The sequence below is a fragment of the Babylonia areolata genome, chromosome 6, assembly GCF_041734735.1.
Source record: "Babylonia areolata isolate BAREFJ2019XMU chromosome 6, ASM4173473v1, whole genome shotgun sequence".
Lineage (NCBI taxonomy): Eukaryota > Metazoa > Mollusca > Gastropoda > Neogastropoda > Buccinidae > Babylonia > Babylonia areolata.
Window position 1 is genome coordinate 45,355,962 of NC_134881.1, and position 27,045 is coordinate 45,383,006.

Genomic DNA, 27,045 nt, shown 5'->3' on the forward strand with positions numbered 1-27,045 from the left:
TGAAGGGCTGTCACCTCTCTGATGTCAGACTGAGGTTACAGGTCAGGGCATTAGTCATCATTCTGAACTTCATCTGGGGATTGCCTCAGTTTTTGGTTCAGTAAAATCAATTGCTCACTACTGACATTGACACAAAATGTAGTAAGTGCCTCTCAAACTCATGCCACACTGATTGTTCCAGTTCCACCAACATTCAGCAGTAGAGGGGTTAAAAAAGATGGTCTTTATTTGAGGTGCTTTCATTCCTCTTGTTCTTCTCACAAACCATAAAATTCTTCTCACAGTTCTCACACTTTTAATAAGGTCAACATGTGAAGAGAAACATAAAATCACAACAGTCACACAGAGCAGAGGTGGATTATTTGCCCTTGTCGATGACAGTCTGCAGAGACACAGGCACCCAGCGGAAGTTGGTTTCCTGCATGAACATGACGTTGCGGTCAATGTAGACCATGGCCTTGCCCAGCCGGTACACCTGGTGGCCCTCCTGCGTCTTGCCGGGCACCGGGGCGAACAGCAGGTTCTCCTCCTCTGCCTGGAACAAAACACCTGTGTTCTTTACCACATGGAACAACACCTCTGTTCTTCACCACATGGAACAACACCTCTGTTCTTCACCACATGGAACAGCACACCGGTGTTCTTCACCACAACATGGAACAACACACCTGTTCTCCACCACAACATGGAACATTACACCTGTTCTTCACCACAACATGAAACAACACACAACACGCCTGGAACAACACACCTGTGTTCTTCACCACATGGAACAACACCTCTGTTCTTCACCACAACATGGAACAACACGCCTCTGTTCTTCACCACAACATGAAACAACATACCTGTTCTTCACCACAACATCATACCTGTTCTTCACCACAACATGAAACACACAAAACACCTGTGTCCTTCACCACAACATGGAACAACACACCTGTGTTCTTCACCACAACATGGAACAACACACCTATGTTCTTCACCACAACATGGAACAACACACCTGTGTTCTTCACCACAACATGGAACAACACACCTCTGTTCTTCACATTATGAAACACCACACCTCTGTCCTTCACATGAAACACCACACCTCTGTCCTTCACATCATGGAACACCACACCTCTGTCCACATGAAACACCACGCCTCTGTCCTTCACATCACTAAAACTGTACAGTTCTTTCCACACATCACATGAACACTTGCAGCATTCTAGAGCTTCACAATGGATAGTCAGGCCATGGCCACTACTGTTTCCCTTAGGTTCATAACAGGAACTTGTGTTCAAAAAGACCACTGAGGTTCCTGTGAATTTATGTTCAAGTTCATCGTCTCCATATCAATGATGTGCAGAACTGACAAGTTGAAAAACCCAGTCCCTCCCTCTGCTCCCTTGCTGTTGCTGTCACAATCACATGCAGTGTGCAAGATGCACCGGGACTGCATATGTGACTCGCATCAAAATGGACAAAGTCTGCACTCGCCAAAAATAACGTCTACAGCATGAGAGTCTACACTTGCCTAAAATAATGTCTACAGCAACATGAAAGTCTGCACTCGCCAAAAATAATGTCTGCAACATGTGGGTGTATGTTCAAACAGAGAAACTGACCTAACTCCAGATATAGCCACCACACACCACACTGGAGGAGAAAATTCCGTGACGCAAGGCTTTTAACGCTTCCTCCAAACACACAGACACCTGAGATTTTCTCACTGCAAGTCCATGAAAGCAAGTGCACAAATACTACTCAGATGTACCTAATTCTGAGCACTAAAACCGCTTGACTCATGTAAATCCATAAAACCAAGTACACAGACATTACTCAGATGTAGCTAATTCTGAGCACTAAAACAGCGAAACCCATTGTAAATCCATGAAATCAAGTACACAGATATTTACTATTAACTCACTGATAGTTTCTTGTACTTTTTATTCCACAGTGTCTTGGTTGACGCATATTTACTTGTCACTCATTTTGCAATGCCTCCTTGACAAACACTGCCATGCTTCCATTATTTGCATTGTTTCTCAAACTGTTCATAAACTAGCAGTTTAGGAACCATGCCCTTGTTAGAAAAATGGCCAGAGTGACAGGCTTTCATGGTGAGCCAAATATACTGTCAGCCAAAGCTGAACTTAAAAGTCAAGACAGTACCTGCCACAGAGTACCATCTACGATTAACAAGGTACACACTGATTAACAAGCAGCACTTGAAAGGATAGTATTTATCTTCTCACACATGCACATGTACACATGATGGCAAATGTGGAAAACCTCACCCTTTTTTGCACCAAATCTCTGAAGCTGAGTGGTACTGTTGAAGCTCCAGCACTGCGCATTGAAGGCTGCAACACAAATGTTCAAACATGAAGAACCACACATATACAAATACTTGATTTTTTGGAATTTTGTTTTTTAACAGTCAAATCACAACCTAAATAGACTGACTTCAATACACATGGCCCAAATGCCCACGATGGAAAACAATCATCCAAGGACCAGAGTCAAACCTCTATATATGGTCCAAAATAACCACAATGGAAAACTGCATTGTATTGTATTACTCTTTTTGTCACAACAGATCTCTCTGTGTGAAATTCGGGCTGCTCTCCCCAGGGAGAGTGCATCATTACACTGAGAGCCAATCATATTTTTGTATTTTTTCTGCCTGGAATTTTATTTGTTTTCGAAGTGGAATTTTCTACACAATTTTGCCAGGGACAACCCTTTTGTTGTCATTGGTTCTTTTGCATGCGCTAAGTGCATGTTGCACATGGGACCTCAGTTTATCATTCATCTGAATGACTAGCGTCCAGACCACCACTCAAGGTCTACTGGAGGGGGGCGAAAATACTGGTGACTGGGATCCGTAACAGTGCACTCATATTCTCCTGCTTCCTAGGCGGATGCATTACCACTAGGCCAACACTCCACCATCCACATCCAAACCACGACATCAATTTGCAAAGTCCAAATGTCCACAATGGAAAACAATCATTCAAGGACCAGAAGGAAAGAAGAAACAATCAAATCTAAACCACCACAAAGATCAGAATCTGACCAGAAGAAAAACCACACACTACACTTGACAAGGAAACAGCATGAAGAAGGGCTTTAACACTTCATCCAAACACACACCTTACCACATGCCAAACACAAGGCTGTAACACTTCATCCAAACACACAGCTTACCTCAGGCCAAACACAAGACTTTGACACTTCATGCAAACACACAGACACCTTACCTCAAGCCAAACACAAGACTGACACTTCATCCAAACACACAGACACCTTACCTCAAGCCAAACACAAGGCTTTAACACTTCATCAAAACACACACACTACCTCAAACCAAACACAGGCTTTATTACTTCATCCAAACACACAGACACCTTACCTCAAACCAAATACAAGGCTTTGACACTTCATCCAAACACAAAGACACCTTACCTCAAACCAAACACAAGTCTTTGACACGTCATCCAAACACACAGACACCTTACCTCAGGCCAAACAAAAGGCTTTAACACTTATCCAAACACACACACGACCTTAAGCCAAACAAAAGGCTTTCACAGACACCTTACCTCAGGCCAAACAAAAGGCTTTAACACTTATCCAAACACACACACGACATTAAGCCAAACAAAAGGCTTTAACACTTCATCCAAACACACAGACCCCTTACCTCAGGCCCGACACGTGAGGGTGGGGGAGGAGGAGGAGGGGGTGCTGACGCAGACTGGGGGGGAAAGGGGGTGGGCTTGACGTCCATCTGGCGTCGCTCTGTGTGAGTGAAGTACGCCATGTTCTCCTTCATGCCTGGGGCAAAGTGACCAGACACCGCCTGGTTCATTATGTCCAGGGCCTTGTTCATGTGGTCTGCACACACACAACACACACAGTGATCTGATTCATGATGTCACACAGGTAAGCATGCACACATACCTATCTTTACACAATATCAATAATAAGTCACACAACTGTGGTATCTCCCAGATCACGTATCAAGAAGCACAAAGCTTTGCTGTCTGCCAGTGTGTCCTGTTTGTTGCTCATCGTCGTTGTCTTCTCCCTCAGCTCTGTGAAGTCACTGGGGCCACACACAACTATCCACCAGACTCCTCCATGTCATTCGATCTGGTGTCAAAGTTTGGGTCTATGCTCACTGCATAGTGTGAACACCACGTCACACTTGGTGTGGGTGGGGGAGTGGGGGTGGTACATCAGACAGTACTGACCTCTGACCGTGGGGTACTGCAACAGTTTTTCGGGGAACTGGGCCTTCCAGCCCAGGTACCAGCGAGTGATCTCATTGTAGTTAGGCATGTTGGACAGCCACGCCACCAACACCTGAAACAATCCACACCACCCCTTCAACAGTCCACACCACCCCTTCAACAGTCCACACCACCTACCACCCCTTCAACAGTCCTCACCACCCCTTCAATGATCCACACCACCCCTTCACACCACCCCTTCAACAGTCCACACCACCCCTTCAACAGTGCACACTACCCCTCCAATGATCCACACCACCATCTCCCTCAGTCCTAACATCCCCAACATCACCCTCAGTCCTGACATCAACATCCTCAGTCCTAACATCCTCAACAGCTCCCTCAGTCCTAATATCCTCAACATCACCCTCAGTCCAAACATCCTCACGAATCCACACTATGGCCACCAGCTGTCAACATCACCCTCAGTCCTAACATCCTCAACAGCTCCCTCAGTCCTAACATCCTCAACAGCTCCCTCAGTCCTAACATCCTCAACATCACCCTCAGTCCAAACATCCTCAACAATCCACACTATGGCCACCAGCTGTCAACATCACCCTCAGTCCTAACATCCTCAACAATCCACACTATGGCCAACAGCTGTCAACATCACCCTCAGTCCTAACATCCTCAACAGCTCCCTCAGTCCTAACATCCTCAACATCACCCTCAGTCCTAACATCCTCAACATCACCCTCAGTCCTAACATCCTCAACATCACCCTCAGTCCAAACATCCTCAACAATCCACACTATGGCCACCAGCTGTCAACATCACCCTCAGTCCTAACATCCTCAACAGCTCCCTCAGTCCTAACATCCTCAACATCACCCTCAGTCCTAACATCCTCAACAGCTCCCTCAGTCCTAACATCCTCAACAGCTCCCTCAGTCCTGACATCCTCAACAGCTCCCTCAGTCCTAACATCCTCACCAATCCACACTATGGCCACCAGCTGTCAATATCTCCATCAGTCCTAACATCCTCAACAATCCACACACACATACACCCCCCCACCCACCCCCCCCCCCCTGCAAAGGAGAGACGGGAAGCTGCACACGCTGACTGACCTGCAACCACTTGGGGAAGAACTTGGCGTCCAGGATGGTGACCATGGGGGCAATGGGCATGATGTCCTTCCAGGCCATCACCCACCTCCATGGGTCTGAAACACCACACAGTGCAATGAAACACCACACAGTATATCGTTCAATATTCACTGCTGAACTTATTGCTGTTCTTATGGCTCTAAATCATATTCTTGATCTTTCAGTTTGCCTTCTACAAGTCTTATTTTGCGTTGATTCCAAATCTATATTATGTGCTTTAAACTCATCAAATTGTAAGAACAAATCCAAAATCATAATAGAAATCAGCCACATTTTACATCTTTTAAGCTTGAAAGGAACACATATTACGTTTTGCTGGGTTCCTTCACATCTTGGTATTCTCTACAATGAATGGGCTGACAGTGCTGCAAGAAAAGGAGCAAAAAACGAACAGGGAACCATAGAACTTTATGTGCCTCTGTCTGTACAAGAGGGTTATCGAATACTAGAAAAAACATCGTGGAACAAAATCAGAGAATTATACCAGGAAAACGGCAAAACTTTAAACCGTAGTGTAATTAATGTTCAACAACCGGGAACTATCAATCAGTCAAATACATACAGTAATTCACTAAGATTAAGGCAAATCCATACATTATCAAACAGGATAAAACTGAACGCTTTTATAACTAAGTTCAGCAAAGATGTTAGGTGCATATGTGGAGAACATATATCTAGCAACCATATAATATTTGAATGTCAGAATCTAAAATGTTTTTTACCAGACTTCACCAAAAGTTCTTTTGAATGTGTTATTAACAATTCCAATATGTTATTTGCTGTTGCAGAAGGTTTGCTGCGTAGTCCAATAGGACATTTGTTATATTTATTTGATGTTGGCGTTTATAACGTTTCCATTTTCCCTAGCGTTGTCTCTCCCTATTCACCCTCCACACATACACACACTTTTACCCCCACCCCCTCCCACAACCCCTACCCCCATGGGTTTTTTTTTTTTTTCGTCTAATATCACTTCAAGTGGAAAGACGTTAAACTGAAGACGAACGAACAGTATAAACACAGTGCAATGAAACACCACACAGTGCAATGAAACACCACACAGTGCAATGAAACACCACACAGTGCAATGAAACACCACACAGTACAATGAAACACCACACAGTACAGTGAAACACCACACAGTACAGTGAAACACCGCACAGTGCAATGAAACACCACACAGTGCAATGAAACACCACAATGAAACACCACACAGTACAATGACACACCACACAGTACAATGACACCACACAGTACAATGACACACCACACAGTACAATGACACCACACAGTACAATGACACACCACACAGTACAATGACACCACACAACACAGTGCAATGACACACCACACAGTGCAATGAAACACCACACAGTGCAATGAAACACCACACAGTGCAATGACACACCACACAGTGCAATGAAACACCACACAGTGCAATGAAACACCACACAGTGCAATGACACCACATGGTACAATGACACCACACGGTACAATGACACACCACACGGTACAATGAAACACCACAGTGAAAACACCACACAGTGCAATGCACCACACAGTACAATGACACACCACACAGTACAATGAAACATAGTGTGACATGTCTTTCCACACCATCACCCACCTCCACGAGTCAACCTAGTTTTGCTGATAACAGCACGGCACTGACCCAGGGTTTTTTTTGGTGTTTTTCTGCTGATAAAAGTTAACTCCAACAGCACTGACCCAGGTTTTGTGATAAAAGTTTACGCATACCCAGATTCAAACACTCGACTGTTGGCCACCATTCTTTCTCTGTTTCTGGACCTTGCGATTGGAATGAACTTCCTTTTTCGCTTCGTCAAGTCTCCACACTCAGCTCTTTCAAGTCTGGCCTTAAAACCCACCTTTTCCCAAAATAGCCTCCCTTGCCTGCCCTTCCTGTCTTTAGTTTCTACAGTTTTAGAGTTATGCATGCGTGTGAATGACTGGTGTGAAAGCGCTTTGATTTGTCTCTGCACAAGATCCAGCGCTATATAAATACCATTATTATTATTATTATAAAAGTGAGCTCTAACAGTACTGAACCATGTTTTGTGATAAAAGTGAGCTCTAACAGCACTGAACCATGTTTTGTTATAAAAGTTAACTCTAACTGCACTGACCCAGCTTTTGTGATAAAAGTGAGCTCTAACAGTACTGAACCAGGTTTTGTGATAAAAGTGAGCTCTAACAGCAGTGAACCAGGTTTTGATGATAGAAGTTAGCTCTAACAGCACTGACCCAGGTTTTGTTATAAAAGTGAGCTCTAACAGCACTGACCCAGGTTTTGCTGATAAAAGTTAGCACTAAAAACACTGACCCAGGTTTTGCTGATGAAAGTTAGCACTAAAAACACTGACCCAGTTTTTGCTGATAAAAGTTAGCACTAAAAACACTGACCCAGGTTTTGCTGATAAAAGTTAGCACTAAAAACACTGACCCAGGTTTCAGGTTTTGCTGATAAAAGTTAGCACTAAAAACACTGACCCAGGTTTTGCTGATAAAAGTTAGCACTAAAAACACTGACCCAGGTTTCAGGTTTTGCTGATAAAAGTTAGCACTAAAAACACTGACCCAGGTTTTGCTGATAAAAGTTAACACTAAAACCACTGACCCAGGTTTTGCTGATAAACGTTAGCACTAAAAACACTGACCCAGGTTTTGCTGATAAAAGTTAGCACTAAAAACACTGACCCAGGTTTTGCTGATGCGGGGTGATGGGCATCTCCTCCAGAGTGTGACTGAGCTTGGGCAGGACGTTCTTGACGAGGAAGGCGTCCATGTGGCCCTGCTTGAAGACCCCCACCCAGGGCTCCAGGATGATCTTGGCAGACACGTCCGAGGGGTGCCAGGAGGTCAGGGCGCTGGCCAGCTTGTGGCGAATGGGGGCGTACAGCGGTTCCAGGCGTTCCCCTGCACAGCGCGTCAGTGTTCATGGTGATGGAGAGATACGTCACTTCATCATAATGAACGCTATGTTTTATTAGCACTGGTCAGTGTGCACAGAGTGGAGAGTAAAGTCACTTCATCATAATGAACGCTATGTTGTATTAGCAATGTAAAAGGAATTATACATCAGTCATAAATGCATCATGCCGAAGCTAGAAGACTGACCAGAACAAAATGCAAACAATCCCTGACATTCCAGTTAATTTACACACTGACACACAGTGACACACTGACCCATGAAGGGCAGCCAGGAGTCACACTGACACACACAGTGACACACTGACCCATGAAAAGCAGCCATGTATGCAGCCAGGAGTCACACTGACACACAGTGACACACTGACCCATGAAGGGCAGCCAGGAGTCACACTGACACACAGTGACACACTGACCCATGAAGGGCAGCCAGGAGTCACACTGACACACACAGTGACACACTGACCCATGAAGGGCAGCCAGGAGTCACACTGACACACACAGTGACCCACTGACCCACGAAGGGCAGCCAGGAGTCACACTGACACACACAGTGACACACTGACCCATGAAGGGCAGCCAGGAGTCACACTGACACACACAGTGACCCACTGACCCACGAAGGGCAGCCAGAAGTCATACTGACACACACACAGTGACACACTGACCCACGAAGGGCAGCCAGGAGTCACACTGACACACACAGTGACACACTGACCCACGAAGGGCAGCCAAGAGTCACACTGACACACACAGTGACACACTGACCCATAAAGGGCAGCCAGGAGTCACACTGACACACACAGTGACACACTGACCCACGAAGGGCAACCAGGAGTCACGCTGACACACACACACACACTGACACACTGACCCACGAAGGGCAGCCAGGAGTCACACTGACACACACAGTGATACACTGACCCACGAAGGGCAGCCAGAAGTCATACTGACACACACACAGTGACACACTGACCCATGAAGGGCAGCCTGGAGTCACACTGACACACACAGTGACACACTGACCCATAAAGGGCAGCCAGGAGTCACACTGACACACACACAGTGACACACTGACCCACGAAGGGCAACCAGGAGTCACGCTGACACACACACACACTGACACACTGACCCACGAAGGGCAGCCAGGAGTCACACTGACACACACAGTGACACACTGACCCACGAAGGGCAGCCAGAAGTCATACTGACACACACACAGTGACACACTGACCCACGAAGGGCAGCCAGGAGTCACACTGACACACACAGTGACACACTGACCCACGAAGGGCAGCCAGAAGTCACACTGACACACACACAGTGACACACTGACCCATGAATGGCAGCCAGGAGTCACACTGACACACACAGTGACACACTGACCCATGGAGGGCAGCCAGGAGTCACACTGACACACACAGTGACACACTGACCCATGAAGGGCAGCCAGGAGTCACACTGACACACACAGTGACACACTGACCCATGAAGGGCAGCCATGGGTGCAGCCAGGAGTCACACTGACACACACACAGTGACACACTGACCCATGAAGGGCAGCCAGGAGTCACACTGACACACACACAGTGACACACTGACCCATGAAGGGCAGCCAGGAGTCACACTGACACACACACAGTGACACACTGACCCATGAAGGGCAGCCATGGGTGCAGCCAGGAGTGGATGGGCATGGTGTCTGTCAGCGGGTTCCAGTTCTCCACCTCCTGCAGTAACCGTGGCAACACCAGCTGGTCCAGAATGTTGTCCACAATCCAGGGCACCAGTGCTGGCTGCCACGCCTCAAGCATTGCGATCAGCGGCTGGTACTCACGGGGGTTCCATTTTCTGGGGACAGATTTCATGTTCCATGAGCCATTTCACCCGACTAAAGAGGAAAAAAGACTGGTACTCACGGGGGTGACCACACTCACAGTATAGTGACCCTGACAGGTGGTAACCACACTCACAGTATAGTGACCCTGACAGGTGGTAACCACACTCACAGTATAGTGACCCTGACAGGTGGTAACCACACTCACAGTACAGTGACCCTGACAGGTGGTAACCACACTCACAGTATAGTGGCCATGACAGGTGGTAACCACACTCACAGTATAGTGGCCCTGACAGGTGGTAACCACACTCACAGTATAGTGACCCTGACAGGTGGTAACCACACTCACAGTATAGTGGCCCTTACAGGGGGAAGGTAACCACACTCACAATGTAGTGGCCCTGACAGGTGGTAACCACACTCACAATATAGTGGCCCTGACAGGTGGTAACCACACTCACAGTACAGTGGCCCTGACTGGTGGTAACCACGCTCACAGTATAGTGGCCCTCACTGGTGGTAACCACACTCACAGTATAGTGACCCTGACAGGTGGTAACCACACTCACAGTACAGTGGCCCTGACAGGTGGTAACCACGCTCACAGTACAGTGGCCCTGACTGGTGGTAACCACACTCACAATATAGTGGCCCTGACAGGTGGTAACCACACTCACAGTACAGTGGCCCTGACAGGTGGTAACCACACTCACAGTACAGTGGCCCTGACAGGTGGTAACCACACTCACAGTACAGTGGCCCTGACAGGTGGTAACCACACTCACAGTATAGTGACCCTGACAGGTGGTAACCACACTCACAGTACAGTGGCCCTGACAGGTGGTAACCACACTCACAGTACAGTGGCCCTGACAGGTGGTAACCACACTCACAGTATAGTGACCCTGACAGGTGGTAACCACACTCACAGTATAGTGGCCCTCACAGGTGGTAACCACACTCACAGTATAGTGGCCCTGACAGGTGGTAACCACACTCACAGTACAGTGGCCCTGACAGGTGGTAACCACACTCACAGTACAGTGGCCCTGACAGGTGGTAACCACACTCACAGTACAGTGGCCCTGACAGGTGGTAACCACACTCACAGTATAGTGGCCCTCACAGGTGGTAACCACACTCACAGTATAGTGGCCCTGACAGGTGGTAACCACACTCACAGTATAGTGGCCCTCACAGGTGGTAACCACACTCACAGTATAGTGGCCCTGACAGGTGGTAACCACACTCACAGTATAGTGGCCCTCACAGGTGGTAACCACACTCACAGTATAGTGGCCCTCACAGGTGGTAACCACACTCACAGTATAGTCGCCCTCACAGGAGGCAGCCAGACGTCCCACAGCAGTCTGTAGTAAGGGTCCACATCGGCCAGCCCAGGGTTGAGGGCAGAACTCTCGTCCTCCAACAGGAGGCGCCACTCCTGCATGGTCATCACGCCGTAGCTGGGGTCACGCAGCACGTCCCACTTGCTGAGGAAGTCCTTCACCTGCCACAGGGGCCATCACTCTGTCATCATTCATGGCACTGACAGGGAACTCTGCATCACATGATCCATGGTACTGATAGGGAACAACAGAAATGATTCATAGTATTTCCACTTCTTGTGCACACAAACCGCTTTGTCCTGTCAGCAAGAGATACAAGTCTTCCTGTCAGTCCTATTTTCACTTCTAAACCACTTTGTCCTACCAGCAAGAGACATGACTAGGTCTACAGAATGAGCTACCTAGTTTTACCTGGTCTATAGAATGAGCTACCTAGTTTTACCTGTTCTGGAGAATGAGCTACCTTGCTTAACATGGGATGAAATGCGTTAACAAGACCGACCACATCAAGTCTCACCAGGGGGAAGATGATGGCGATGGAAATGGCAGACAGCTCATACAGTTTGTACTCCGAGTGGAACTCATCACGCAGCACTTTGAACACTGACACACACTCGTCCAGCGTCAGAGGGTTTTCACTGTCTTTCTGGGTGCGTTCCTCACAGCTGCACACACACACACACAATCACCATCACCATCAAGTTCTGTTGATTTTGCCACAAGTACAAGTATAAAAATGGGAGTTCCTTTGTATAACCCGATACAATTCTGATGATTTTTCACATGATCAGATATAAAAAATGGAGTTCATTAGCACCCAAAGACAAGTCTTATAATTTTTCACGTACATAATCATAAAGATGGGAGTTCCTTAATATACTGCCAACACGTTTCCAAGGAAAATTCTGATCATTTTTCACATTGATATGGGTATAAAAGGGAGTTCTTTAGTATATTCCAACATAATTCTAACAATTTTTCACACAAATAAATATAAAATAGGAGTTCCCTGGAATACTTCAGTGCAATTCAGATCATTTCCTATGTGTATAAGCACAAAAATGGGAGTTCCTCAGCAAAGTCTGATACAGCTCTAACAACTGTTCACATGGTAAGTATGAGAGTTTCTCAGCAAAGTCTGATACAGCTCTAACAACTGTTCACATGGTAAGTATGAGAGTTTCTCAGCAAAGTCTGATACAGCTCTAACAACTGTTCACATGGTAAGTATGGGAGTTCCTCAGCAAAGTCTGATACAGCTCTAACAACCGTTCACATGGTAAGTATGAGAGTTTCTCAGCAAAGTCTGACACAGCTCTAACAACTGTTCACATGGTAAGTATGGGAGTTCCTCAGCAAAGTCTGATACAGCTCTAACAACTGTTCACATGGTAAGTATGGGAGTTTCTCAGCAAAGTCTGATACAGCTCTAACAACTGTTCACATGGTAAGTATGGGAGTTTCTCAGCAAAGTCTGATACAGCTCTAACAACTGTTCACATGGTAAATATGGGAGTTCCTCAGCAAAGTCTGATACAGTTCTAACAACTAATCACATGGTGAATATGGGAGTTCCTCAGCAAAGTCTGATACAGACCTAACAACTGTTCACATGCCTCAGTCAGGCTCTATGGGCTGCTTCATTATAAAGGGGAAAAAAAAAAAAAAATCACCAAATCGCCAATACGGAAATACTGCCTCCTAAGCTAGCACTGAGCCTGTGTGACGGTGGAAATCCCAGGACTGACCTTTTCACGATCTCCAGCAGAGAAGAGAGTTTGTTGAGCTGCTCCTCCTCCTGTCGACACTGTGTGTCCAGTCGGTCCTCTTCGTACTTCAGGTTCACCAGTCGATCCTCGTTGTGGCGTAACCTGACCAACAAAACACAAAGCAACCTCTCTCTCTTTTGTCTTTCCTTTTTTTTCTTCTTCTTTTTTGGGGGGGTCAGGGCGAAGGGAGGGGCAGGGCGGTTGTAGGGGGGCATGGAGAGTCGACGGTGGGGGATGGGGGAAGGGGGAGGCCAGACAGCAGTGTGTGTGCATATCTGTATCACTCACTCTCTCTGCATGTCTCTCCATTATCATCAATCACTTGAATATCATCAAAGGAGTGGGGGGTGGGAGGTTGTTACCTGTACCATAATGTGATACTTTGGCCGTGTGAAAGTTTCCTTTCCAGTTGTGAAGACATGAATGTTACTTAGGATGAAGACAGTAAAAAGTCATAAAAAAAGTCTCTTAAATCCTTAAATCTGAACTGCAGTAAAGAGTCACAAAAAAGTCTCTTATGTCCTTTAATCTGGACTTCTATTCACAATACAGTCAGATACATGGGCTACAAAAGCTGGTCACGGTTAAGCATGTGTAGTTAAAAAGCCTACGCAAACTTTAACTGAATCTGTCCAGACAGTTCTTTGAAAACCATTCAGAACCAGCTCATTACTGATCAGTACAGACATACAGATAAAAGAAAACATAACCGCCACAAATTTATAGCTTTTCACATCTGATGCAGACAACAACAAAAAAAGGATGAGAAAAACCATTAAAAGAAAAATTGCTTAACAGAAGCAGTCTCAGAATTCTGATGCAAATCAAACAAATACACAAACACACACACGCACTCACTCACACACAGTAAATAAATAAACAAAAATATCTAAGTGGAAACAGAATCTGACCTTCGTTCATTGAGCACGATGTCTTCCTCAGTCATGTCGACAAGGAGACTGAGGTTGTGGACCAACTCTGGCATGTCAAAGGACCGCACCCCACCCTTCACCACCTCCACCTCTTCCTCCTCGTCAGGACGGTCGTGCACCTTGCCAATGGCGTGGTAACCTGGGGTACAAGAGGCCAGACATATAACAGGTAACCTGGGGGTAAAAAGGCTAGGTATGTAACCTGGGGTACAAAGGCCAGACATATAGAGGTAACCTGGGGGTACAAAGGCCAGATATATAACAGGTAACCTGTGGGTACAAAGGCCAGATATATAACAGGTAATCTGTGGGTACAAAGGCCAGATATATAACAGGTAATCTGTGGGTACAAAGGCCAGATATGTAACAGGTAACCTGGGGGTAAAAAGGCTAGGTATGTAACCTGTGGGTACAAAGGCCAGATATATAGAGGTATTATGTCAGGTCAGGTCATTAGATCTGCTACTGGTAACCTGTAATCCAGTACAACCTGTTCAGGGTCGGGTTGCCGACGACTAAACCGGCACTCCCACCACTCCCTTCTGGGACTGGTGAGGCGGGTGGCTAGACACCCTTATGGAGATCCATAAAAGGGCGTCGGCTCAGGAGAGCCACCGACGGCCATCTAGCTCCACCGTGCTGTGTGCATGCCACACGCAGTTGGACCCCGGGGTGTGTCTACCCATGCATGCGAAGTCTGGATCCGGCAGAATCTGCGGAAGAAACCTATCGGTTCAACGGAGAGGAAGGCGGTTACAGCAACGCACTGTGGAGTGCAGAGAGCAAGATGAGACACCGAAAGGATATCTTGGTCATCCACTGCATCCGTGCTCATCCTCCAGTCGTCTCGACTTAGTCTTGCCACTGGAAATTGGTGGACCCGGACGAGAGAGTGAGGTCGACGTTGCGCAACTCCTCTTCACTTTAAACAAACTCATCGCGCAAGTCATCAGTCATCCAAAATGACCTTTCATCCTTCATCATTTCATCACCCCCAAGTCCTGTGGCGACAGGCGAGCGACGAAACGACAGGTGTGGGTACACTGGCAGTCGCAGCCGCAGACCTGCACGCAGGCGGCTCAGGCCATAGGGTCGTTCTTCGTCGACAGGAGCAGCGATGGAGCTCGGCAGCCGTCTGAGCGTCTGAGCAGCCCTCTTTAGGAATGCACTGCTCACCTCCCTAGCATGAGGAAGGGGCTAGAAAAGGTGCCCTAAAAATTGCCTGCTCCATATCACCCTGGCCAGCATACCGCGGCTGGCGGGGACCCTACATCAGCGGTCGAAACAAAGAGAAAGAAAAGAAAAAAACAAGGATCGTTCCTCTCACCATTGGTGCTTGGAACATAAGGACTCTCCTGGACAGAGATAACGCAGACAGACCCCAAAGGAGAACAGCACTAGTTGCATCCGAACTCGCCAGATACAATATCGACATCGCAGCCTTGAGTGAGACTCGGCTTGCAGGCGAAGGCGAGCTCTGTGAACGGGGATCTGGTTACACCTTCTTCTGGAGTGGACGAGGAAGCGAAGAGCGACGTGAGGCTGGTGTTGGTTTTGCAGTAAAAACAGCACTTGTCAGCAAGCTAGCTGGAATCCCAAAGGGAGTCAACGATAGGCTTATGACCATGAAACTCCCACTGGCATCTGGCCAGAAGCACCTCACCATTGTCAGTGCCTACGCCCCAACCATGACCAACCCGGATGAAGTGAAGGCGAAGTTCTACGAGGACCTTCACTCTGTCATTGCTGCCATTCCTAAAGCAGACAAGCTCATTATTCTTGGGGACTTCAATGCTAGAGTTGGCTCTGACTACATCTCCTGGGATGGAGTGATTGGAAAGCATGGTGTGGGCCACTGCAACCCAAATGGATTGCTTTTGCTTCAGACATGTGCAGAGCACGAACTGCTGATAACCAACACAGTTTTCTGCCTCCCTACCCGTAACAGGACGTCATGGATGCACCCTCGCTCAAAGCATTGGCATCTCATCGATTATGTCATCGTCAGGAAAAGGGATAGGCAAGATGTACGTGTAACAAAGACCATGTGCGGCGCCGAGTGTTGGACAGACCATCGCCTTGTAGTCTCGAAGCTGAATATTCGAATCCAGCCAAAGAGACGCCCCCAAGGCCAGAAGGCTCCAAAACGGCTCAACATCGCTAAGCTGAAAAACATCACCATCAAACAGTCCTTTGTGGAGCTGCTGGAAGATCGTCTGGAATCCGCCTCTCTGAACAACCAGAATGTGGAGTCTGACTGGAGGACCCTGCGTGAGCTGATCTATAGTACAGCTTCAGAGACCCTGGGACCCATGATCAGAAAGCACAAAGACTGGTTTGATGAAAACTGTGATGAAATCAAGCAGCTTCTGGATGAGAAACGCCGTCTGCATCAAGCCCACCTGAGCAACCCAAAGTCCACATCAAAAAAGGATGCGTACAATGCCATCCGCAGGACTGTTCAGCAAAAGTTACGCCAGATGCAGGATAAGTGGCTGAGTGACAAAGCTGATGAGATCCAGGGATATGCTGACAGGCACGATATGAAGAGGTTCTATGATGCCTTAAAAGAAGTCTACGGCCCCACATCCTCAGGATCATCCCCCCTCCTCAGTGCAGATGGGAATACCTTGATCACCGAGAAGGAGAACATTCTCGAACGATGGGCTGAGCACTTCAACAGTGTCTTAAATCGCCCTTCCTCCATAAATGATGAAGCCATAGACCGTCTCCCACAAGTCCCCACCAACGAAGCACTGGACGATCCGCCAACACTTCTTGAGACCCAGAAAGCAATCCGTCTGCTATCCAGTGGCAAAGCACCTGGCTCAGACTCCATACCAGCAGAGGTCTACAAGGATGGAGGCACTGTGCTGACTGAGAAGCTTCATCAGCTGTACTCACTCATGTGGAAAGAAGAGACGATCCCCCAGGATTTCAAAGATGCATCTATCATTCACTTGTACAAGCGAAAGGGGAACCGGCAAGCCTGTGATAACCATCGGGGCATTTCCCTGCTCTCCATTGCAGGCAAGATACTTGCCAGGATCCTACTAAACCGCCTCACAGCACACCTTGACCAAGGTCATTTGCCTGAGAGCCAATGTGGATTCCGGAAAGAGCGCGGAACCACCGACATGGTGTTTGCTGCAAGGCAGCTGCAAGAGAAATGTCAGGAGCAAAATGCTGATCTGTTCTCCACCTATGTCGACCTCACTAAGGCCTTTGACACCGTGAGTAGAGAGGGACTGTGGAAGATCATGGCCAAGTACGGATGCCCTCGGAAATTTATTTCCTTGGTCAGCCAATTCCATGAAGGCATGCAGGCTCGAGTCCAGGACAATGGTGAAACATCTGCTCCTTTTCCTGTCACAAATGGTGTCAAGCAAGGCTGCGTCCTGGCTCCAACGCTGTTCAGCCTCATGTTCTCTGCAATGCTTACTGATGCCTTCAGAGATGGCGATGTTGGAATTGGCCTAAAGTACCGAACAGATGGCAAGCTGTTTAACCTCAGAAGGCTTCAAGCAAAAACGAAGGTCATGACAGACATCATCAGAGACTTTTTGTTTGCTGATGACTGTGCCCTCAACGCTGGATCTGAAGCTGACATGCAACTCAGCGTCAACAAGTTTGCCACTGCCAGCAGGAACTTCGGCCTTACCATCAGCACGAGGAAAACTGAAGTTCTCCATCAGCCAGCCCCAGGGAAACCCTACGTTGAGCCCAACATCACAGTCAACGGTCAGAGACTCAGTGCGGTGGAGCGGTTCACATACCTTGGCAGCACACTGTCACGAAATGCGACCATCGACGATGAAGTGAATGTCAGGATTGCAAGAGCAAGTGCAACTTTTGGTAGACTCAATGCAAATGTCTGGAACAGAAGAGGCATTAGTCTTGAGACCAAGCTAAAGGTCTACAGAGCAGTAGTTCTCCCCACACTACTGTACGGCTGCGAAACTTGGACAGTGTACCAACGACATGCCAAGAAGCTGAACCACTTCCACACAACATGCCTCAGGAAGCTACTGAACATCAAGTGGCAAGACAGGACCCCAGACACAGAGGTGCTCGCAAAAGCCACCCTTCCCAGCATCTTCACCATCCTGATGCAGTCCCAGCTTCGCTGGGCTGGACACGTGGCGCGCATGCCAGACCATCGGCTGCCCAAAAGGCTCTTCTATGGCGAGCTGCAACAAGGGAAGAGATCACACGGAGGTCAGAAGAAGCGCTTCAGAGATACTCTGAAGGTCTCTCTGAAAGCGTTTGATATCAACCCTGACTCCTGGGAGGAATCTGCAGTGGACCGTAACAAATGGCGCGCTGCTGTGCACAAAGGCGCCAAGTTGTGCGAGGCCAGCAGGACTGCTGCAGCTGTTCAGAAGAGGCAGGCCAGAAAGTCACGGGCAAACAAGCTCCCTGACAATGATATGCCTGTCTTTGTCTGCCCCAACTGTCAGCGAACATTTCGTGCGCAGATTGGACTATACAGCCATCTGCGCACTCACAGATAGACTCATGAGCATCCTTCCCCCCACCCCACCACCACCCTCCCCCCATCCCCCATCTGGATGACAACGATGGTCATCATCGATCTCGATGGACACACCACCACCACCACCATATAGAGGTAACCTGTGGGTACAAAGGCCAGATATATAACAGGTAACCTGTGGGTACAAAGGCCATACATATAACATGTAACCTGGGGGTACAAAGGCCAGGTATACAACAGGTAACCTGGGGTACAAAGGCCAGATACACAACAGGTAACCTGGGGGTACAAGTGATACTGAAAGATAGTTTTAAATACACTAGATAAGAAAATAGTTAACTGTGTCTGAAATATACTTTAGAATTTTCCACTGTACTTTCAAGTACAAAATTTAAGGCAGCGAACTGGTGGGAGTTCATGGATAAAAAAATAGAACAAGGATAAAACTGACATCATCATTAGTATGATCATAACAAATAAGACTGCAAGACAGTGATGTGGTAATACAAATAGTGATACTAAATAATGACATTGATGTGAAGATGCTCATGAAACAATGTATTTTAAAGAGAAGCAAAATATGACTGCAGAACAGTCATTGGTATATGCGGCGAAATACTGATATAATAAAAATGTAAATATATAGACAGCTAAATACATGGATAGCCAAAATCAGAAGCAGAGAGAGGGAGAGAGAGAGAGGAAGAGAGAGAGACAGACAAGACAGACATGAAACACACGGTTAAAAAAAAAAAGAAATTAATGAATCCTATTTCATAACATGAAATCAAGGAAACTGAAATATATAACAGTTCCATTATCTTTGGCAAAATAACAAACAAAGAAATAAATGCTGTGATGTAACCCAGTTCCAAAACATGTCGTCATTAACTACTTGAACAATGATGCGGCTTATTTGCAGATTTTAACGATCCCGGGAGTGTCACGTTCTCGTCTATTCTTAGCTGCCCTTCAACTCACCAAAAAGGAAATTTTCTATCTAAAATTACGTTTAAATAACATACTTACCGTGACCCAACTAGTGCAGACTCCGGCAGGGGTCTGACATTCCTGTCCTGTGCAAACTACTATCCGCCTATGCGGAGAAAACGAAACTACGGCCGATAACCTCCCGGAAGTAGGTAACCTCCCCTTTGTCCCGCTGGCTAGCGCCCTCTTTTTCCGGCAGCCAATATGCTTCAACTCACCAAAATCATGATTTTGTCCATGAATTTTTGGATGAGCTTCAGGATAGTGTGCTAACTGTTCAAGTTTTATAAATCAAATCCGCACACATTAAAGCCTTCAGATCAGCATTCAGTTCTACTTTGCTCAAGTGTACACCCTCATCATGCCGAAAATGCGACATTATGCCTATGATGCAGCCTTCAAATTGAAGGCGATCAACCTAGCAGACAAAAGTGCAAGCGACAAACCAGCAACGACCTCCACCTTCATGTTCATGAAGTGAAAGTGAGGCTGAAGTCAGTGACAAGATGGCGGAGGAAGCTGTGCTGGTTCTCTTCAACTTGGACACTGAAGACGAAGATTTTAGTGGATTCAGTGAGCAGGATGACGTTGAATAAATGTGACTATCCCTAAATTATGGATCTTATTTTCGTTGTGTTTATTTTTTATTTTTTTGTGGCACTAGCAGTATTTTCGCTTGCTTTTCTTTGTGTTGTTCCCGCTTGTATTTATTTCATAACCTACAGTATCGGCAGCTTTTCTGTAGTATTGGTACTGGAAATAAGTGCGGCTCATAAACCGGTGCGGCTTATGTATGTATTAAATTCAATTTTTTCCAAAATTTAGTGGGTGCGGCTTATATACCAGTGTGCTCAATAGACCAAACTTTATGGTAATCTAGTTCATGAAAAGGACAGTGACAGACACAGGGGGAAAAAAAGAGACAGAGAGAGAAAGATGGAAAGAAGAGGAGAGAAAAAGGGGGAGTAATAATATAATTAAATCAAAAACAACAACTATGAAACAAGAAAATGTACCTGATAACACTCGCTTTTCTTTCCCTGTCATGTCAATGACCTTGACCTTGGGCCCAACGGATGAGGGCATTTTCTTCCTCTGCTTGACCCCGGAGTCGATCAGTTCCTGGGCCGTTTTGTACACATACTTGGGCTTCTGCTTCTTGGTCTGCAGGAATACAGCGACAATAATGATGATGACAAGATTCACATCAAGAGGCAGCAAAAGATGTGGACCGATCCATATAGTCTATGCCACATCTGCTTTCAATCTCAATATTATCTGCAAACAGATGCCTGACCTACGCTACTTCTATACATCAAAAAAAAGAAAAAAAAAGAGAGCTGATGTCTACCTATGCCTAAACCCAACATGCCAGTCAGGCCTTGAGAGCCTACAATTTGTACGTACTTGTACAAGAAAATTTGTGACCAGAAGAAAGGTATGACAAAAAAACAATTATATATGTATACCATCTCTCACTCTCTCTCAATTTTCTAACTTTAAAGAAATCCATTTCATCTGTCTTTATACCTACATGTTTATAACACCAATATTATTATGCATATAATCATGTGTTTATATTATTAATATTCTGCCATTCAATCCTCTTACTGCCGGAGTATGCACTAGTTGGGTCACGGTTAAGTATGTGTAATTAAATATACATTTTCATTTGAGTGTTTTCAACTTCATCATGTATGAAAATGATGATGATGATGATGATATTCAACTCAGCTGAAGTCAAGTGAACTATATCATCTCTCAACAGAAATTGCCATGTGGTCGTGTAGTTCATCAGATATATATGTTTTAAAGAATGTTTAAGCATTTGAATGGATCACATTAAATTACACTGACATATTCAAAATATTTCATATATGCATGTAAGAATAACTAACAATTAAAACAAAACATAATAAATAAATGAATAAACCAGCTAATGAATCAATCAGTCAATCAATCAGCCAACCAACCAACCAAACCACCTCCGGCTGTCTCTTCCACTGCTGCAGATCCTAATGAATGAATCAATCAATCAGCCCCAATCAACCAACAACCCACCTAAGGCTGTCTCTTCAATCAATCAATCAGCCCCAATCAACCAACCAACCACCCACCTAAGGCTGTCTCTTCCACTGCTGCAGATCCTCCTGGAATAAACCAGCTAACCAACCAATCACTCACTCAATCAGGCCCTATCAGCCAACCAACCCACCCAGCCACCCACCTCTGGCTGTCTCTTCCACTGCTGCAGATCCTCCTGGAACTTCTTGTCCTCCTCAACATCCTGGTCCACCACAGGGTAGTCCTTCAGCGACCGCTCCGTCCTCTCTGATCCATACGCTCCAATAGTGGCGCGGCCTTTCCTCTTCACCGCTTCCACTGGGGTGGTGATACCCTGCCCTTCCTTGCCCAGCCCCTCACCCGGTCTGTACCCCATCTGAAATGTTGGGGTATACAGCAGTCAGTCATCTGTGTCAGTGTTTTCCTTCCTTGCCCAGCCCCTCACCCGCATTGTACCCAATCTGAAATGTTGGGGTATGCGGCACTAAGTGACCTGCACACTGTTTGTCAGTGTTTTTCCTTAATGGTGTTAAATGGGTGATGTGAACAGTTTTATACTGATATGTGTGGCTGTTAAGTTACTATGCAGGTTGAGTTATGTTAGGTGGTGAAGTAAAACAGAACAAACCAAACTGCAAGTACATGTATAAACAAATATTCTTACTCTTAGTCTTACACACATGCACACACATAAAAACATAGAGACACATTTTCTTATACACTTGCGCACACCACACACACACACACACACACACTTTTCATTCTTGACTGCTGATTTCCAAGTTTGCCATTCTAAGGCAACACGAGTCCATTTCAAACCAATTTAAATGCACACTTCACACTGAACATCACTTTTCACCTTTTCCAGCAGTTTCTGTCCAATGCCTCTTGTGTGCTTTTCCCAATTTCCGAAGGACCTGTAGAAAAGTTAAAAGTAACAAATACACATGAGTGAAATATATGTATGCACATGTGTGTGTGTGTGTGTGTGTGTGTGTGTGTGTGTGTGTGTGTGTGTGTGTGTGTGTGTGTTTATGTGCATGTAAATGGGTGTACACAATATCCTTGTTTTGTCAAGTCATCTTTTCATGACTACAAAGATTGACATCCATTTTAGTAAAATGTCTATTAATCAAAGACTATCAATCCTAATGTCTATTAATCAAAGTCTGTCAATCATCATATACTCTCTTCAGCGCTAATACAAACAAGTTTAAAGCATTTTCAAGATAACACAATTGAGCGATAAATTAAATCTCTCTATTCTCTCTCTTCAGTTATCAACAGACAATATTTGCATGGTTCCTTTGTAATACTGTGAAATGTTTACAAGTGACAAGATACAAGAAGCAGCAGAATCAGAGAAAGTGAGGCTGTCTGAAAACAATGTCATAATCCTTTACTACATTAGAAGCAAAACAGGCAGGATGTGGCTGGTTCACATAGTATTTCAGAATTGTCTCTCACCCATCAATAATGGTTAAACACAGACCATTCTTTGATAATTCCTTTCTTCGTTTTTCTTCATGAGAAAAAGGAACACAATCATGCTGTTTCTAAATCTGAATTTGCAGAATAAAGACTTGCAAAGGATTTTATGTGTGTGATGAATCTGATTAGTATGTTTGTTTTTGTGTTAAAATTTTAACTTAAGTTATTCACTCTACCTTTATCACCAACACTAGAAATGGCAGTGTTTTTGATAGGTTGAAACACAATAACTATAAGGATTATTGACAAAAGAAAGAAAAAACAGCAAGTGAATAAAGCAGAAGCAGACTGTACCTGTCACTGTGGTGTCCCTTGAGAAATCGCATTCCTTCTTTGGATGATCCTTTCTTCTGTGACCACCTGACCTGTGGTGCTGAACTGCCGTCCTCCTCCTCTTCCTGAACAAAACGCAGAGAACAAACTCATCACAAGACTGTCCACATTCTGACAGATTCTAATAATACAACATGTGTGCAAAGATGCCTATATATAGACAGATAGATAGATAGATAGATAGATACATACATACATACATACATACATAATTATGTACAACCATACATGACCATGTCAGTAATTTATATAAAACTGCAAACTTCCAACTGAGGAAAACCACCAACATACATTCATTCTGTGTCATTTGCATAATATTCATTCTTTGTTCACATACACATGTCTAGACAGGCTTTCTGAATACTAAATCATTTGAAGTTTATGTTTCTGAATACAGTATCCACTGTCTTGGTGTATAATAATATGTGTACTATAATCTGGTACATATTCAGTATCACTTCAAATTTAAGGTGCATGAAAAGCACAATTTTTCAATGTATTAACCATATATACAGTCTACAACACACTGAAAAATCTTCTTCAAACTACAATGAATCAAAACAAATAATTTTGAAAGCAAGCAAATCTGTATCAATGATATTTGTACACAAGCATAATAAACGCAGTTTCAATTTATCAGTGAACAAAACTCACTCCTCATACCACTACCAGTGATTTTATACACTTATCAAAAACAAAAGACAGATAAGAATTCACCTTTAATCTTTTTTCTGCTTCCTCTGCTTCTGCTTTGGCTGATTTCTTAAACCCCCCACTGACAAAATTGATGCCAGAGGTGAAATCTTTATTTTTCTTTTGGCGACCTCCAAACCCAGGCCTTGCATCCTCCTCATCACTCTCATCAGCCCAGATGCCTGTCAAAGTATCACTGCATGTATAAGCAACAGATTCATGAACAAACAGAAAAACCAAAGGAGAGACAGTCTGAGCACAGGAGTGTGATATAGTGTGTGTGTGTGTGTGTGTGTGTGCATTTGTTTTAATGTCCATCTACATTAGTGATCTTAGATGAAAATTCACCCCCTCTCCCATCTATTTTACTGATTTTTCACACACCTCTACCCCTAATTTGCATTTTAAACAAGAGCTCTAGGCAAGGCCTCAAGACTCATTTGTGACACGCACTTATCCAAGAAAGGATCCATGAGAGGAAAAGGAGAGAAAGAGAAAAAAAAAGAGTTAAAAGTGTGTTCTGTATTTAACATTATCAAGCTTTGGGGGGTGGTGGAAAAAAAGCCTTGGAGTAGGACTGAACCAAGCATGATATAATCAGAAGCAAGTAGACTTACTGGCAGTGCTACAGCATATCTGCTGTTTCGCAGCCAGAATCAATATCTAAACTTGTTTTTTAGCGCTAAACATTGTTATTTATTACTGTATTTGAGGTATAACACCGTGTAAATAATTCATCATCATTTCGATGTATCTTGATTATGCAAGAATGTTTTCTAAGTTCGTGGTAAAGGAGATGTTGCTGTAGCCTCAGGCACACCGCAACATGCAGCCGTTTTCTCTAGCTCTGTGCAGCAGACTGGTGACTGGTGTGCAAAAAGCATAGACCTACGGAAACTGAGAGGTACTGTTGATTTTAAGTTGTTTTTAACATTCATTCTAATTAACTCAGAATCCACACTGAATTATATATATGCAGTAAACACGTCTATGGTGTTGTTAGTGTTACTGAATGTGCTTTGTTGAGAATTTGTATTTATTTTCTTTTTATTGTGAACAAGAAAAATGATATCATGCCATCTTCAAGCCCAAACACACCTTCTGGTAACTGGGAAGAGCCCACTTATGAATTTCTGGATCTGGAGTCTCGATGAAATAAACCATGATTAATCATCTGGAAATATTGCTCAATCCAGAAGACTTACAACCTATTACTGATATTACTCTTACAGTGAAGCTTTTTTTTCACTATGTCTAATCAAAACAAGGTATTGGCAGACGAAGTATCTAAAAGATAAAATGAATTTGTTATAGTTTACCACACACACACACATACTCGAACACCGTGTTATAACTTTGAATAAAACAACAAACCTAACTTTGTAAAGCTGAAATGTAAAATTATAATAGCGAGCTAATGGGGCTCCTATCAGACTGAATAACTAGTCCGCATTAGACTCGTAACTATTTCAAACATAAGTTGAATATCATGTACTGGGATCAAGTATCGACGACCAGCTACTTCACTGTTTTGACTGGTCTTTGTCTGTGTGGTGTGTACACAGTGTATGAGTGTATGTGTGCGTCTGGCCTTATGAATTCACTCATAAACTGATCAGAAAGCATTCAAAAGGATATAGTTAATGTTTTGACTTTGATAGGATACACTGAAGAAGCCTGTTCGGTTGGGGGTTCGCAAGCAGTTTAGTCATAACATTCAGTGAATTACCGTATGTCGCTTGGTTCTTTGACTGTCGAAATCTGCGAGAACCAGGCTCAAAGATACGTCCTAAGTCATCATCAGTGACTTCGAATCGTTCCACTTCTGGCGACGACATGCTCAGTTATTGCTTTTTTTCGTTTTTGAGAGCAGAATTAGAACATAATCATTATATCCACGATTTGTCTTATCTACTTTCGTCGCGGCAGCGTATATTCTCCAGCATTACCCCCCTTGGAAATTATTAAAAACAAATGTTAGAAAAGAAACGGTTGAAGATCATACCAAGAGCTTATAAAAATACGCACGCTTTCAGTATATCTATTAATGTTTTGGGAGGGTAATGAATTCTTATTGGATAGATTTATTATTAAAGAAAATAAATGATTCTAAAAATATAGATGGCTTTGTCTGTTTTCAGTTAATGTATGTGCCAATGGGCACAGTCTTGTCCTGTGGTAATCCCTGGACAGGGCAACAAACAGTCTCATTTCTAAGATCCAGGAACACGTCGTTTCAATGGATCAATCCTTTTCTCACCAACTGCACCCAGCAAGTCATAGTTGATGGCGCAATATCCGACCTAGCTTCTGTCATCAGCTGAGTAAAACAGGGTACAGTTCTAGGCCCCCTCCTCTTTCTCACATTTATCAACAACTTCCCAGACCAGCTTAAGTCAACAACCAGATTTTTTGCAGATGACTGTATAGTCTGAAAGAGATCTGCCACAAGGAGGACTGTAAACTACAACAGGAGGATCAGACCATCCTAGCAAAATTGGAAGAAACCTGGGGCATGCAGCTCCACCCACAGAAATGCAACATACTGACTTGCTCACGATCTAGGAAGCCTGTGACCTTTGATCACCACCCAACGGCTGTGAAGGCGGAAGAGGATGACCAAAGGGCAGGGGGAGCTCTTATTCTTGGCTGGAAGTCCTCCTTTGAGACAGAACTCTGAAAAAAAAACCTGCACCTGCCGAGGCCGTTCTACATGTGGCTGTATCTGCACCTGTGGGACTC

The 27,045-nt window shown here is 44.9% G+C and overlaps 1 protein-coding gene across 1 annotated transcript; it reads right to left on the minus strand.

The window, feature by feature from the left end:
• Nucleotides 1-208: 208 nt before the first annotated feature.
• Nucleotides 209-26,248, minus strand: LOC143283079 (tuftelin-interacting protein 11-like). The gene is made up of 17 exons (XM_076589114.1): nt 26,033-26,248; nt 24,328-24,485; nt 23,572-23,675; nt 22,646-22,703; nt 21,950-22,162; nt 20,739-20,886; nt 14,217-14,376; nt 13,285-13,407; nt 12,054-12,201; nt 11,513-11,697; nt 10,002-10,198; nt 8,117-8,335; nt 5,360-5,454; nt 4,248-4,359; nt 3,695-3,888; nt 2,286-2,351; nt 209-535 (listed from the first exon to the last, which is right to left on the minus strand). Exons 1-17 carry the CDS (start codon nt 26,139-26,141, stop codon nt 359-361), a joined length of 2,466 nt encoding a protein of 821 aa, XP_076445229.1. The 5' UTR covers nt 26,142-26,248; the 3' UTR covers nt 209-358.
• Between the last annotated feature and the right edge of the window lie 797 nt (nt 26,249-27,045).

Bases quoted from the DNA above. Each gene is read 5' to 3' on its own strand.
- LOC143283079 (XM_076589114.1), bottom strand. From the start codon at position 26,141: ATGTCGTCGCCAGAAGTGGAACGATTCGAAGTCACTGATGATGACTTA. The intron at 3,889-4,247 runs GTCAGTACTGTC...GTGTGTGTGCAG, and splicing joins GCAGTACCCCACGGTCAGAG to ACCACATGAACAAGGCCCTG. The intron at 2,352-3,694 runs GTAAGGGGTCTG...TTTGTGTTGCAG, and splicing joins CCTCACGTGTCGGGCCTGAG to CCTTCAATGCGCAGTGCTGG.